Source organism: Neopsephotus bourkii, unplaced genomic scaffold, assembly GCF_033783945.1.
Source record: "Neopsephotus bourkii isolate Nb327-2 ecotype Australia unplaced genomic scaffold, CSIRO-AGI_Nbou_v1 NB_333, whole genome shotgun sequence".
Classification (NCBI taxonomy): Eukaryota; Metazoa; Chordata; class Aves; order Psittaciformes; family Psittacidae; genus Neopsephotus; species Neopsephotus bourkii.
In genome coordinates, this window is record NW_026900839.1 from 1318880 (window position 1) to 1332365 (window position 13486).

At 39.6% G+C, this 13486-nt stretch overlaps 1 protein-coding gene across 10 annotated transcripts in view; it reads left to right on the top strand.

Moving 5' to 3' along the window:
- Positions 1 to 13486, top strand: part of KIF1B (kinesin family member 1B) — a 93429-nt gene that overhangs the window by 9309 nt on the left and 70634 nt on the right. For all 10 annotated transcript variants that reach the window (XM_061347969.1, XM_061347959.1, XM_061347962.1 and 7 more), the window contains exon 3: positions 12687 to 12763. In XM_061347969.1, the coding sequence (XP_061203953.1) occupies positions 12687 to 12763 (77 nt within the window). The remainder of the gene's footprint in view (positions 1 to 12686; positions 12764 to 13486) is intronic.

The following is a 13486-nucleotide window of genomic DNA, read 5'->3' on the forward strand; positions in this document are numbered from 1 at the left end:
AAGGTAATAGAGGAATTCTTAAAGACAGAAGTTGGAAGCTGCAAAATCCTACTACTTAAGTTAATTTGGGAATGCAAAGCTATTTCCAAAGAAGGCGTAGTGTCACTATCAAATTACTAATTAAAAACCCTACGAAACCAGCAACTGAGTGTGATTAATTCAAGAAAAGACCATTGCTTTTATTATTATCACTTAGATGGATTTGTTTGCAAAAGCACCTGCTGTGGAAGTGGATTCAGTTGACCAGAATGCTTTGTTTTCCCTTGGAGCTGTGTTCTGAAGAGCAGAACTATGTTGTCTTTTATTAGAGGTCACCAGCAGACATGGACATGCATCTCTAAGCCCCATGTACTTAGTACTCGATGCTAGGTACAGTGTAGCTGTGTTGTAGCATTGCCTTAGTGCAGTCAAGCCATGTTGAGAGCATGAGAGGTGAAGTTGGTGGGCTCTGAGGACTTTTCGTATTGATAATGAATTACCTAGGGTGATCCTCTGTTAGCAGTCCTTACTGTCAGCAAGCTTGACACTGCAATATATATATATTATATTTATATAATATAGACTATTTTCTAGTGAAACTTGGCATCATTGTGCTTTTAAGTTGCTCTTTGTGGTGGTGGTTTATTGATAAAATCCCACCTAATATTAAAACAGCCTGCAGCATCTGAAATAATACTGTTTTCTTTTCCTCTGAGATAACTTTGTTTGGTTTTGTCAGTCTTTAAATGTATCAACTTTAATATACTGGAAAGGTGGTTTATTGTCCTCTAAGTCAAACTCACAAGCAGCTTTTTGAAATGAATAATTCAAGAGTGGATCAAGGTTGACAGCATATCTTGACTGAATATATTTTGTCTCTTAACACTAATGCATCTTACCCCCAGTGTATTAATTTCTTATTGCCTGGTCACTTCATTCATTACTGTTTTTCTGCTGAGGGTGAAAAACATTCTGCCACATAATACACAGGCTGAAAGGTGAGCTACAGATATAGGAGTATTTTGTGTGTCAGTAGCTTGCATCCTTATTCTTGTATCAGGTTTTGAAATGTAACAGAAATAAACAACATTGGAAGCTGCTGCCTTGGATTATTGAGATGAAAAGCTAAGCCTGAGGGTTTCCCTCAGGTTGTGATTTTTTTCCATATGGGATTTTTTTGTGGGTGTGTTTTGTCTTTTTTGGTGTGGAAATGATTTGATAATCCTCTCTGCAGCTACACAATGCCCAACTAAACACAAATCAAACTGAAGCAGAGGCTCAAGCTAGTAGCTACAAGGCAGCATTTAGGTATTCATCACCAGCAAGGAGTCCAGCTAGCTCGTTCTTTTAAAAAGCTGCATAAGTGTGTAGAAAACTAAATTAACGAAGCAGGGAACTAAGGAAGTCTCCAACTTGGAATAAGTCCTCTGCAATTGATATTACAGTAATTGTACAATAGGTGAAAGAAAATAGGTGAATGAAAATGGGTGCAAGTGACAGAGTAAAACAAAGTTCTCAAACTGTAGTTCACCTGAGATTGCATATTCTGGTTTGCCATAAACCGTATCAATGGAGAAATGTGCCTGCACAGTCCAGGTTATCTTAAAAGATGCAAGTGCAACTGGATCCTCAGGTTAGGTCTGAAAATCACCGGTTTGGATTGAATTCAGTCTCTGTCTCAGTGATGTTGGAAGGTTCTTTTGTGGACTGCTTATGGTATATTGGATGTTTAATGAAAATAGGCACAGTGGAGCAGTCCCATCTGCCAGGAACAATAGTCCCAGCTGTTGTTGTAGACATACGGCAGTTGAGTTCCCAAGCAGACATCCTTGGCATCAGAAAATCTCCGTAAGGCATTCTGGAGTTGATCTGTAGAGGCTGAGGAAAAAATACTTCTGTTCTAATGGTTGTGTGGATTTTTTCCTCTCTAATGTTTATGAACCTCTGGTCTTAATCCAAATATTTTAATAATAACTAAAAACAATGGAGGAACATCTCATTTGAGTTCCTTTTCTGTCTGGGTTTTTACTTTATTTCTTTGAAGATGTGTCCTACTCGATACAGTTGTTCTGAAACAAAATAAAAACAGGTGGAAGAGCAGGACTTAACTTGAAAAAGGCCTTTGATTTATGGTGTCTTTGTCTACATGAGTGATGGTTGAAATATAATACTAAAATCATGTTTGAAAAAGAATACATTTTTCCAAGTCAAAACTATTGAAAGCTTCACACACCAAGGTAACCTTGTCAGTAATTCAGCCAGTACTTTATTGTTGTACAGTGTCAGAGGATATTGCTATATTTTGCCTCTTTCATTGTGAAGTAGCTCTAAAAAGTAGTAACCTTTTTTGAAGAAGCTTAATCCTAAGATGAGGGGAAGTGTGGTTTGTTGATCTTTTTCTTTCTGATCTAATTTTTAACTGTTTTCTTCATTAAAAGACACATTGAATGGAAAAAAAACCCTATTGTGTACGTATGCCTTCACAAGAATAACTGTGGGGTTTATTTCTGCAGTAGTATTCTCTAAGTATAGTTTGGATAATTTAACAAAGGAACTTGTATCGTGGAAGTAATCTTTGGTCTAAATTACTGTTGAGAAAAGTCTCTATAAGAAATTGACTTTTATTTAGACTACCACTGAGTACATGTAGATAGTAAAGTAATGGGAATTTATGGAGCATATGCTAGGCAAGTAAAAGAGTTCATTGTAGCTGTCTTCCCTAATTACTTTTTCTCCTCTTGATGAGACATTTTCAATGAAAAGATAGAACAGGTGGGAGGATTCATTTTTGTAGATAGAATTCAGTCTTTCAGTCTGTCTTTTTAGATTTTAGGTTTCTCAAAAAACATAAGCATACCCCATTTCTGATGACTGGTGCCTGCCAAAAAGCATTGGTTCTTAAAGCATGTTTTGTGTAATGATTTTTCTGTGTAAAGCTTGTTTTTCTTCTCCCCCTTTTTTAAGTTTCTAGTCTTTTATGCTTGTATCTTGCATAATGAGGTTGTCTTAGGAAAATAAAAAGCAGTGGAGGAAAGTCACTTAACCCTTACCCTGAGTTTCTGATCTGTAAATCCTCATTATTGTGATTAAAATGAAATGAATGCTTGTCCAGTGTTAATACTAGATTGCATTCATGGTAGATGTGTTATCAATAAGTGCTATTTAATAGGAAGATAAATCGTTGTCTCTTGGAAGATGCATGAATTGTATTGCAGTTGGGGTTGAATTGGGAAGTGGTTTCAAAGGCAAGTCAAAGAAGTCACAGTGTTACCTAAGTTGATCTAATGATGGTCTTGTTTCCAATTACTGCAGTTGTCGCAAGTCCTGTAACAGGCAAGAAAAGGCTTGAATCCAAGTTTGTCTCAAAGAGAAAATGGAAGCAATTGCTATTCTCTTTAAATAGTTGCTCCAAGGAGTGGAGTTTGATGGGGAGTGGTTCTTGCTTCTTTATTCTGTGGTTCTAATAGCGTAGCAGACAACAAGCAAAGACTCTGCATATGAGCATTAGAGCTCTCTTGTCTTTTGCAGGGTTAGAGATTTCTGTTGCTTGTCTAGAAGGGGGTCTTAATCATTGCCTCTGAATGCCCATCAATGTTAACAGCTCAGTTGTGTTTTTACAAGTTCTGAATATTTTTGGTTTTGCAGAAGAAATAAAGTGGAATTTTTTTAGGTGCTTGGTTTTCCTTCTAAAGCCTTTCTCGTGATGGTGCAAAAATAACTCAAGAAGTGTTAATTCTGCAACACTGTTGAAAAAGAGAAAAATATTTTGGAAGATGATTTTGGTGAGGTGGGAGAAGATGAACATTTAATGATTTTTAAATGTTAGAGGTACAACTAATGGATCTGGAGCAAGACCGTGGAATGGCTAGGATATTCCAGCTAATGTTAAATGCAGTTGGACTACAGTTAAATAACTGTTATGGAGTAAAGAGAGAAAATATTACTAACGAACCCAGAAAAGCTTTCTGTCATTGGTGAGTAAGCCATGTGAAATGAAATGAAACCTCTAGAATTAATGCCCACTGACACCGAACGAGGGCTTAGAGATGATTCTTTTTACCAAATGTTTAAATAATGAGCTACCTTTCAGCGTTCAAGTAGAAGGAAACATAAATTGCCAATGGGAATTACTTTAAGAATAGGGTATTTTTTTCACTACATGAATCCTTTAAGATACTGAGGCTGGCACAGCTGACTCCCCAGGATTCCAGTGCTACATGATGTAGTACTTAATGTAGTGCCGGCATGTGTCTGAAGGTTAAAACGGCCTTTGGAGGGGGCCATTGGCTATTGGACATGTAGTTAAGTGGAAGCAGGGGGTGAATGTTTTATCTGGCTTGAAGCAGAAAACATAGGAGGGAATTATTCAGCTCAGCTCCCAGTGCTAAGCCAGCTACATATATAGACCTGATATGCATCTTCTGGAGTAGGATGTTTTCAGGTTATCAGTTGACAATGGAAGTTTGGGAATGGTTTTGGTTCAGCTTTTCAAATAGGTAGAACAGTATGGTTCGGCTCGCTCCTGCTTGGTGCAAAGCCTGCTGGCATGCAGTTCTCCAAGAACACCAGCTGTAGAGCTGGTATTTATAGCACTTGGATCTGCAAGAGCAGCTGAGGATGAGAGCAGCTTTCTAGCAGCTTCTGTGAGCAAGTTATTTGCCGTGCACTGGTGCTATTGAGCCGAACTCCCTCCCCCATCCAACCTTTCTCCCAGTCCAGGGTTGAAATTCCACGGTGGGGAGAGAATCCGGTTGAATTCCAAATGAGCTGTTCTTAGCTTCTACTTGGTTTCCTTCCCTTTTAATGATTTGAAAAATGCAAACAATGCTTTGAAAAGCAGGCACTGCTTTACAAGCTGGAAATGTCCATTTCCCTTCATTTATCTCTTATAATAACAACCCTGAAAGTCTCCTGTAAAAACAGTATAGCCATATATCTCATGGCAACCTGTGCCTAGGAAAGAAGCCTGTATTAAATGTGTCTTTGGGGTGTTATTCACGTTCCAGCAAATAAAGAATGCCTGCTCCACCCTGCTCTCGGTAACGAACATGTTCTCATTGTTGTCATTCCAGTCTACACATGGTGCAGATATGTTTTCCAGACCTGTGCTTTTTAAGAGGCTGTCTATTTAGTGTTGATTTGGTCCTTTGGAGTTCATTCTGAAAGCCCCACATCTTTTATGTTGGTTAAATTGATTATTCAGACATTGTAAAATGAAGCTATTGCTTATATTGATTCAAATAGAGTTTGAAGAAGGTACAGAAGTGAATGATTTGATATTTATTTTCCCTAATGTTACCCCTTCCAGAGTTCTGTGTAGACTAGCATGGGCTTGGAAATTTTCTGCCTATTTATTTACCAGTAAGAACAAAAGCAAGGACAGGACAGGGCCTTTTTTGCTAGCTGTTCTCTTCATATCTGGTAGAAATGTGGGCTCTGTGTAGATTATTGCTGCCATTAGGAGAATTACTGAGGCTGGTGTGAAGCGTCTTCCGTGTGATGAAACCTAATGTTATTTCATTTAGAAATTAAAGAGGCTTTGTGCCTTGGGCACTGACAGATGTGGTAGCGAGGTGGAAATGGAAAACGTGAATGACAGAAAGAAGGCTGATAGTACAAATGCTGGAAGTTCAGTTTCTCCAGTTGCGTACCTGACTTTTGCCATTGTTATTTGGTGTTTATCTGATTAGCAATTGATATGTTTTTTGTTTGGTTGGGTTTTTTTGTGTGTTTGTTCTTTTAATACTAATCTATTAGTCTGCCTTTCCCTCCCCGCTCCAGCACAGGCTGTATATCAGCTAATCCCAGGATTTAGCACAAGTTAATTCTGTCTGCTGGTGTTTATCTGAAGGGCAAACTGCAGTTAGCCAGTTCTTCACTGGAGCACCCTACAGTGACTAATGTGTGGCATGTCTGATGGCAGAATGCCCTGTAACATGACTCTGACTGCTAACAGAGGTGGAGCTGTTGAATCTAGTGACGTGATTTTAAATGCAATGAGGGATAAGAGAATCATTTCAATTCTTGCCCCTTGTGTGCTTTGTGCTCTGTCTCTATTCCAAGAGCTTGTATCCCCAGATAGTGAACTGCAGGTAACTTCTGACCGGCACAACTAGTGACATTCTGAGGAGCAGTGCTGACTGGGATGAAACCAGATTAGGCTCGGTCTGCAAATTCAGTGTCATAATCTGTCAGGAGATTGAAGTGGTTAAGAAGTAGTCTTGGTCATTCTTTGTGCCTGCAAAAATATTTATGCGGCTGAGTAGATGGGAATGGAATGAGGGGGCTGATCTTGGCTACATTTGCTTGCATTTTCCTTCTGTGTAGGTTTCCCACTGTTTGTTTACTTGGTTAGTTTTAATGGAGAATGGAAATATAAGGCTTGAAGTGGGAATGTGTTGTGTATGTGTTCAGGAAGGGGTGAGAAGACAGAGGATGCTGTTTCAAGTATCCTAGAAGACTATAAATTTGCATCAGTTGTGCTCCATACTCTGGTTGTAATTGTAAAATGAAATGCATATGAAATGTGTGCTTTTTGAATTCCAGCTTCAACTAATCAAGATTGGATTGTAAAAAAGTTAGATGTCCCAAATGCCAATAGGAGTGCAAAATGATACATACTACAAAATAAATGGTTCCTGTTTCATTAGGGAAGCGGTCTTTCAAAGTTTGCTAACAGTTTGTGCTAAGATTAAAGACTAGCAATGAATTTGATGTCATCGACTGGAAAAGTTGAAAGTGTATGTTATTTCTGTGCTAGCTGATAAAGCAGATGGTGGATGCTATGAAAAATGTTAATTAAGGAACAAGTAGGACGGACTGTGGAAGTACCTTATGCCAGGAAATGAAGTTGCCTGTTTAAGGGCATGTTAAAATCCAAAGGTTTTGCGGAGTTCGGTTTGTTACTGTTGATACAGCACATCTAAAATTAGAACCCCTTCATTGATTGTGCTCCTGCTTTCCCCTTATCTTTTATTAGGCTGTACTGCTCCTACTGTATACTTCTATACAAGGGCAAATTACTTGAAGTATGTGAGTCTTATGTAATGATACAAAATTAGATTATTTGGTGTTAAGAAATTTGTTTTAAAACACTTGGTTTCCTTACCAAGTTATACATAAACCTCACCTGTTTGTGGTTACAGGTATCAACCCCCCTACTGAACTTACACAGCTAAGAGGCTAAAAAGAATAAATGATTTGAGCTTCAGAGAGTACATGGATTACTCCTGCTTAGAGGTACCTCAGGTGGTGTGAAGCAGCTCTGTGTGGCTTACTGTGTAACTGCAAGGAGAAATAAGCTTTTAAGATGCAAGCTGTGTCTCTAGGTTGGGTTGGCACTGGGTATTAAGCTGCTTCAAATGAAATGGTAACACTGCATAGCTGTTCACGCAGTTGCTTTTATTTGAATTTTATATCAATTTATGATATGTAATTACTTCTGCTTGGTCTGTTTGCCAAAGTAGAAAACTGATACAAGTGTTATGTCTTAAGGTGAAGCATATTCAAAATTTCTGGAAATCCATAAATCTAGAAAAGGAATAACATGGGCATTTATCCCCTTGACCAGATCAGTAATTGTATATTTAAAAACCATGGATATTCCCATGCTTTTTTCTCAGCCTTCCATTCCAGAGGTAGATGATGGACACTACTCCAAACTCTGTTTGCTGCCTTAGATCCCAGAGGAGTTTTAGAAGCTATAGTAGGAAAACAGTATCTTCAACTTGTTTCATCTTTTCCACGCTAGAGTTAGTGTGTAACCTTTTTCAGTATGGCAGTGATGTGGGAGACACCGATCTTGTAAAATACCCCTTCCAGTTCCTGTTTGATGCAGAAAACTGAACTTGTCGGAAGCTGAAGGATTCCACATGACCTAAGAAGTTGGCTCTTGGTGAAGCAAGGGGCCTGAAAAAGGGATTGAGTTCATTGGAAACTGGCTGCTGAGGCTAACTCCAACATTCATAGTTGCTACGGTGCCATGTTGATGGTAACTAATTATAGCTGGGGCACAAGGCTTTAGTGTCAGTTTGCAAACAGAAGAGTTAATTGCCACATTGGACCTTTGAAATAGCAGATAAACAAATTTATTCCGTAAGATAAAAAGGCCATTAATGTGTTCCTGCTGTGATTGGCTGCCTTATTGCCTTTCTCATTTCCTCAGGCTCTGTAATTAAACCATTAGCTTTGGTACCATGCAGGGAGTCTGTGTGGTGAGAGGAGATAGATGATGACCTAGTTCATGATTCACTAATGTTGGCCTTGCATGGCTTAAAAACCAAACAAGAATAACTGAAAAGCTTTTTGCATTCTTGTGCATTTTGGAGACTTTGGAAACAGTCCTAAGATTCTGTTTGTTTCCTTGTTCAGCTGAAAGCACAGCTTGATGAATAATTTGGTACATAGAATCAGAGTTGCCCACTCAGTCTGATTTCTGTACCATCATTCCTTTTTTCTTTTTCCAGTATATCATATGAGCTTTTAGGATAAAGCTTACCTGTGCTGTAAGAAGTCTTTTAGTTTCTTCAGAAATATCCCTTAGTTTCCTTCCTTTAAACATAGCTAGATTTCATGGATCCCTTGTCCCTCCAAAGAAGATGCTTGGTGCAGTGCACACCTTCAAGTTAGGTCCATTACTTCAGCTTGAATTCCTGGTTTCTCAGCTGCCTCACCATCTTCTTTCAGGTGTCTTATCTCACATTATTGTATACCTGCCCAATTGGTTCAAACGCAGACTGCATCAGACATGACTGATGCTAGTGCATCCTCATTTGGTGCTCGGTGTTCCAAACGAAGAGGGTTTCAGGCTGGTTGGAATCCACTGAGGTCATAATCTTACATCTTCTCATTCAGTCAACTCTGTTGGGTTCATTTGTAGACAGACTGAGAATTCTGTTACACCAGTGATTCTGAAAATGGAGGATGTAGGTTCTGTAAGAGACAGGAATGGGGATAAACAGACTTCAGGCTTGGAGTAGCAGCTGAGTGAAAAGGCTGTGGCTGGATCATAGTAGTGAGGGGCAGCATGCAGAGTTCCTGGAAGCCAGGAGGTTTTCTCTGACCCACTCCTGCTGCAGTGGAAGGTTTTGGCTGGGCAGCTGCATTCCCAACCTCTGACAGAGCTGCCTTCTTGCATGTTAAACTCCCTTTCCTGATATGATTCTCTAGATAGGCTTTGCAAAATATGCATCCTAGAAAGTAGTTTTCAAACCAGTGAGCTGGACATGGAGTTCAGCGTGGAGGAGAAAATAATAATAAATGGTATAAAAAGAAAATGGGGCAGAGTGGATTCCATAAATCACAGGGCCTGACCTTCACCCTTCACAAATGTGCTGGATCAAATTTAACCTTGAAGCAAGCAGGATGAAGCTTTAACAGGAAGCTTGTAGTGCCTTGCCAGGCACTAAGCCTGTTGCATAGTTAGAGATCTGACTTTCATGGGTGGTCAGTGTGCCTTTATTCACAGCGAGCTGAGTGGAAAAGCTTTCTATTCTTCTGATGAAACATTTGGCTTCTTTGCTTTCCCTTCTTGGTTTTGACTAACACTGAAATTTGTGCTGCTTGTTGTGTTTCTGACACAGTAGAATCTTAGAAGGCAGTTTAACTCTTGTTTCCTTGGAGAGACCAAGTGAAGCTTTGCCTTGGCCAAGAGAAATGTCCTTTTTGCTTATAAACAACAATACAAAAGTGGAAAGCAAACCCCTGATGAATATTTGCTGTTTCACTGTTGCTTCTAAGAGGAGACGAATCAATTGTGCCATGAGGTAAATAAGTGAGGTCAAAGCTCTCTTTTGTGATTGCATTTGCATCTTAAAGTAAAACTGCACTGATGTGATGTTTGGGGGTAACCAGTGCGTGTTTTCAGATTGTAGTTAAACTGTGTTTCTTGGTCAGCAAAGTTGGAACTAGGCTTCTGGTTGTCTTGATTGCCTTCACAGTTTGCCAGGCTGTGAGTTTGTCGTTTCCAGAGCAGTATTACAAATGCAGTGTGCTGATACAGGTAGCAATGTACCAATGCAGGTAGTTGTTCCTCTCTTTCCCTAGCCATGACTTGCCTCCCAAGATGCATAAAGAGTTCAAGTTAAAATCTTCTGTAGTTGAGAATAAGCCACAGAATGTATATTGTCAGGAGAGGTGCTGGCACTACACTTCTGTTAATCTGCTTGGGATTGTGTAATATAGTACCTCAGAATAGGTTCTAGTACAGAGGAATGGGTTTATTTGTTGCTGCTTTTGATGGTTAGACTACTTTCCCTTGAACTTACAGCCAGAAACAATTGAAGAAAGTAATGTTTACCCCCAGAGGTTGTTACGTTGAACTAATGCAGGCATTGGGTTTTATTTGTGCTGCTTTTTTGGGGAGGAACTTCCAGTAACAAGGCGTTATTTCTTCCTTCCCTTTCAGAGCTGTGATGTTAAGTAATGGAGAAGTTGTTGAATTGTAGCAGTCTGGAATACATTGGAAGGAGGGAACTGAATTAAATTTGGGGCAGGGCAGTTGTCTTTTTGGGTTATTAGTTCACTTTAACTTCAGAACAGGTTTAATAGTGCGTGCTGCAGGTGTGCTTTGATCAAAACTACTAGTGGGAACCTAAAGCCATACATGATTGCTTAGGTTGCCAGTTTGTTATGTGTTGATGCCCATGTTGCTAGACAAACCAACAAGCATTTTTGCCATTTGATACTGTACTAGTGCAAGGTGTACTATTCATTGGCTTTACATGTCTGTCAGCTTTCATATGGCAAGAATGTCAGCACAAGGTGCATCCAAGTGAAATGGAGTTACTCACAAGAAATAGAGTAGCAACTGTTGCTATTTGCAATCCGGTGATCTTTCCTCTACACTGTAATCTTGGACAACAGCCCTGTTCAGGGACACAGCATCTGGTAGAGGAGTGATTTAATTTAATCTGTAATCGCATTTTCAGAGATTTTGGTGAAACATAATGTTAAATTCACGGTTGAAATGATAAGAGATGTGGGTGTTGTATTATTGGTACTTGTCACAGGAGGAGAGGGAGGAGCCCCAGTCTCCCAAAGCATAGCTGAACTGGCATGAGTATGAGAGAAATAAGCTTCCTTTGTTTAGGATGACTGGTATCACGATGTAAATCAACCCAAGGAAGACTGTCACTACATTTGTATAGCTTCTTTCTTTGTAGTTTTTTTGTTTGCACATATCATATCACCCCCAAAGTCAGACTGCTGCTTCAGATGCAGAAGGGTATGTGTAAATCTATGGTGGGTCATCTAATTTTGGTACCCTCAGGTGTATGTCTTTTTACAGTCCGTCCTTACAAAGATGGTGTTGAAAACAACTGCTGGAAATAATAGACTTAAGTATTTCCAGCACTGTAAGACTGAAAAGAAGAAAGGAGTAGAAATTCACTCCTGCAGCAAGAGCTGTGCTTATAAATTACCCTCCTTGAAATACAGAAACTACAGAGATTGTGCATGCCCTTTAAAATGACAGCTGAATCCATTGCGTATTACCCCCCTTTCCCAGCAAAGGTATAGGAAACTGCTTTGTTGCTGGGAAAGAAGTAAACCCAAAGCAACAACCTAAAAGGTATCTGGAAGAGCTGTCATTAATTGTGGGAAATGCACATGTAGGGGTCATATATTGAAGAAATAGGAGGATCTGAGAAAAGGAAGAGAGTATAAAATTTACAGATGTGCTGGTATGAAGAGAAAACGGGTTTTTGCAAAGCATTTTCATTCTGGTATTTGCAAAGTGTTTATTGAGTTCACTCAGCTGAAGATTCTTAGTTTCTTATGTACAAATTCCTTGGAAAGAAAATGAAGTTAAGGATTGCAAGAGCTGAAAAAGGCCCTTGGAGGTCAGCTTTCTGAATGGGACTTGCAAAAGCTATAACACAGGAACTATACACAAATGTTTTCATTCTGGCTTTGTTTTGCGTGTCTGAATTTCATAGGGCCATCATATATATTATATGAAGTACAAAGAGAAAATGTACACAAATTGGTATGAGTCTTTGTGGGATTAAGTGGCTATATACAGCAAGAACATTTATGAGTAATACAGTTGGTTCAATTAATATCAGTCCTGTTAACAATCAGCCTGTAGGCTTTGTACATATAAAAGAACATTGAAGTAAACTATGCACATAATCCCTGAAATGTCTGTAGATGCAACTTTTTCATGTCTTCTTCCACGCCCTGAAAATACTGAGCTTCTTCAAGAAAACAATTCTGCAGTGAGCTCGTGTACTGTTTAACATGTATTTCATCATAGACTTGAGTTGTGCTGCTGTGAATGCTTGTGGAATGGTTTGGGTTAGAAGGGACCTTAAAGCTCATCGAGTTCCAACCGCTTCCACGGGAAGGGACACCTTCCACTAGAGCAGGTTGCTGCAAGCCCTGTCCAGCCTGGCCTTGAACACTGCCAGGGATGGGGTAGCCACAGCTTCTCTGGGTACCCTCACAGGGAATAATTTCTTCTTAATACCTAATCTAAATCTCCCCTTTGTCAGTTTAGAACTATTTTTGCTTGTCCTATCCCTACAGGCCCATGTAAAAAGTCAGCACCATTCCTTCTAGGATTTTATTTTTCCCCCTTGACTTATTTTAAATGTGGCAATTCTGTGAATACTTCAGATCTGCAGATCAAGTTAAGGCTCAGCAGGCTCATTAATCATGATCCTAAATGTCAGCTTAGCTAAAAGCTTGCGTTTTGTTTTGTGTAGGTATTATAAATCCAAAGAATCCTAAGGAAGCACCAAAGTCCTTCAGCTTTGACTACTCTTATTGGTCCCACACATCGGTAAGTTCTTTGACAAGAAAACATGGGGGGGTGTTGTTCTGTTTTTGGGGGTCGGGTGGGGTGTGGGTTGTTGACTGCCTTGATATAACTGTATTTTCCCCTGATCATGCTATCCCTGTCAGATGTTTCTGCATTGTCTCATCCTCATTCAGGTTAAAAGCTTGTTGTTGTATGTGAGCTTGTCCTGTTTGGGGGAGAGCAGAAAGCTGCACTCCTGAAGTTCCACAAGTTGTAAATATTGGAAAGGTTACTGCAGGTATTCCCCAAGAATGTTCTGTTCTTGAAGGATGTGTGTGAACCAGTCAGTTCAGTTTTGCCCTTAGACAAGTGAAAGTTGCTTGAGTTGTTACAGCTCAAGGTGAGATGTGGTCTGGATTCCTTTGACATGTCTGGAAAAGGCAAGAGTAGTGATCCGTGTTTTGATAGCTGCAAAAGCAATGAACCCTCATCCAGCTCCTCTGCCCCACCCTCTTGTGAATTGGTGCTGAGGTCTCGCTGACTTCCAGCAATTGTTCTACAGCAGAACTGTGTTGTTCTGCCATCTACCCCTCCCCTGCCTTATTTTCTCAAAAGATATAGAAAAGAAGGGATAATTAATTTCTCTAATTTTAGTAACATGGGTGCTGCAAATAAGACTTAATATTTCTAAGCAGATCAGTGGCCAACAAGATTGTTTTCATGATGAAAAACTTGGATTTGTGCAGTTCTTCTGCTGAATCTTCC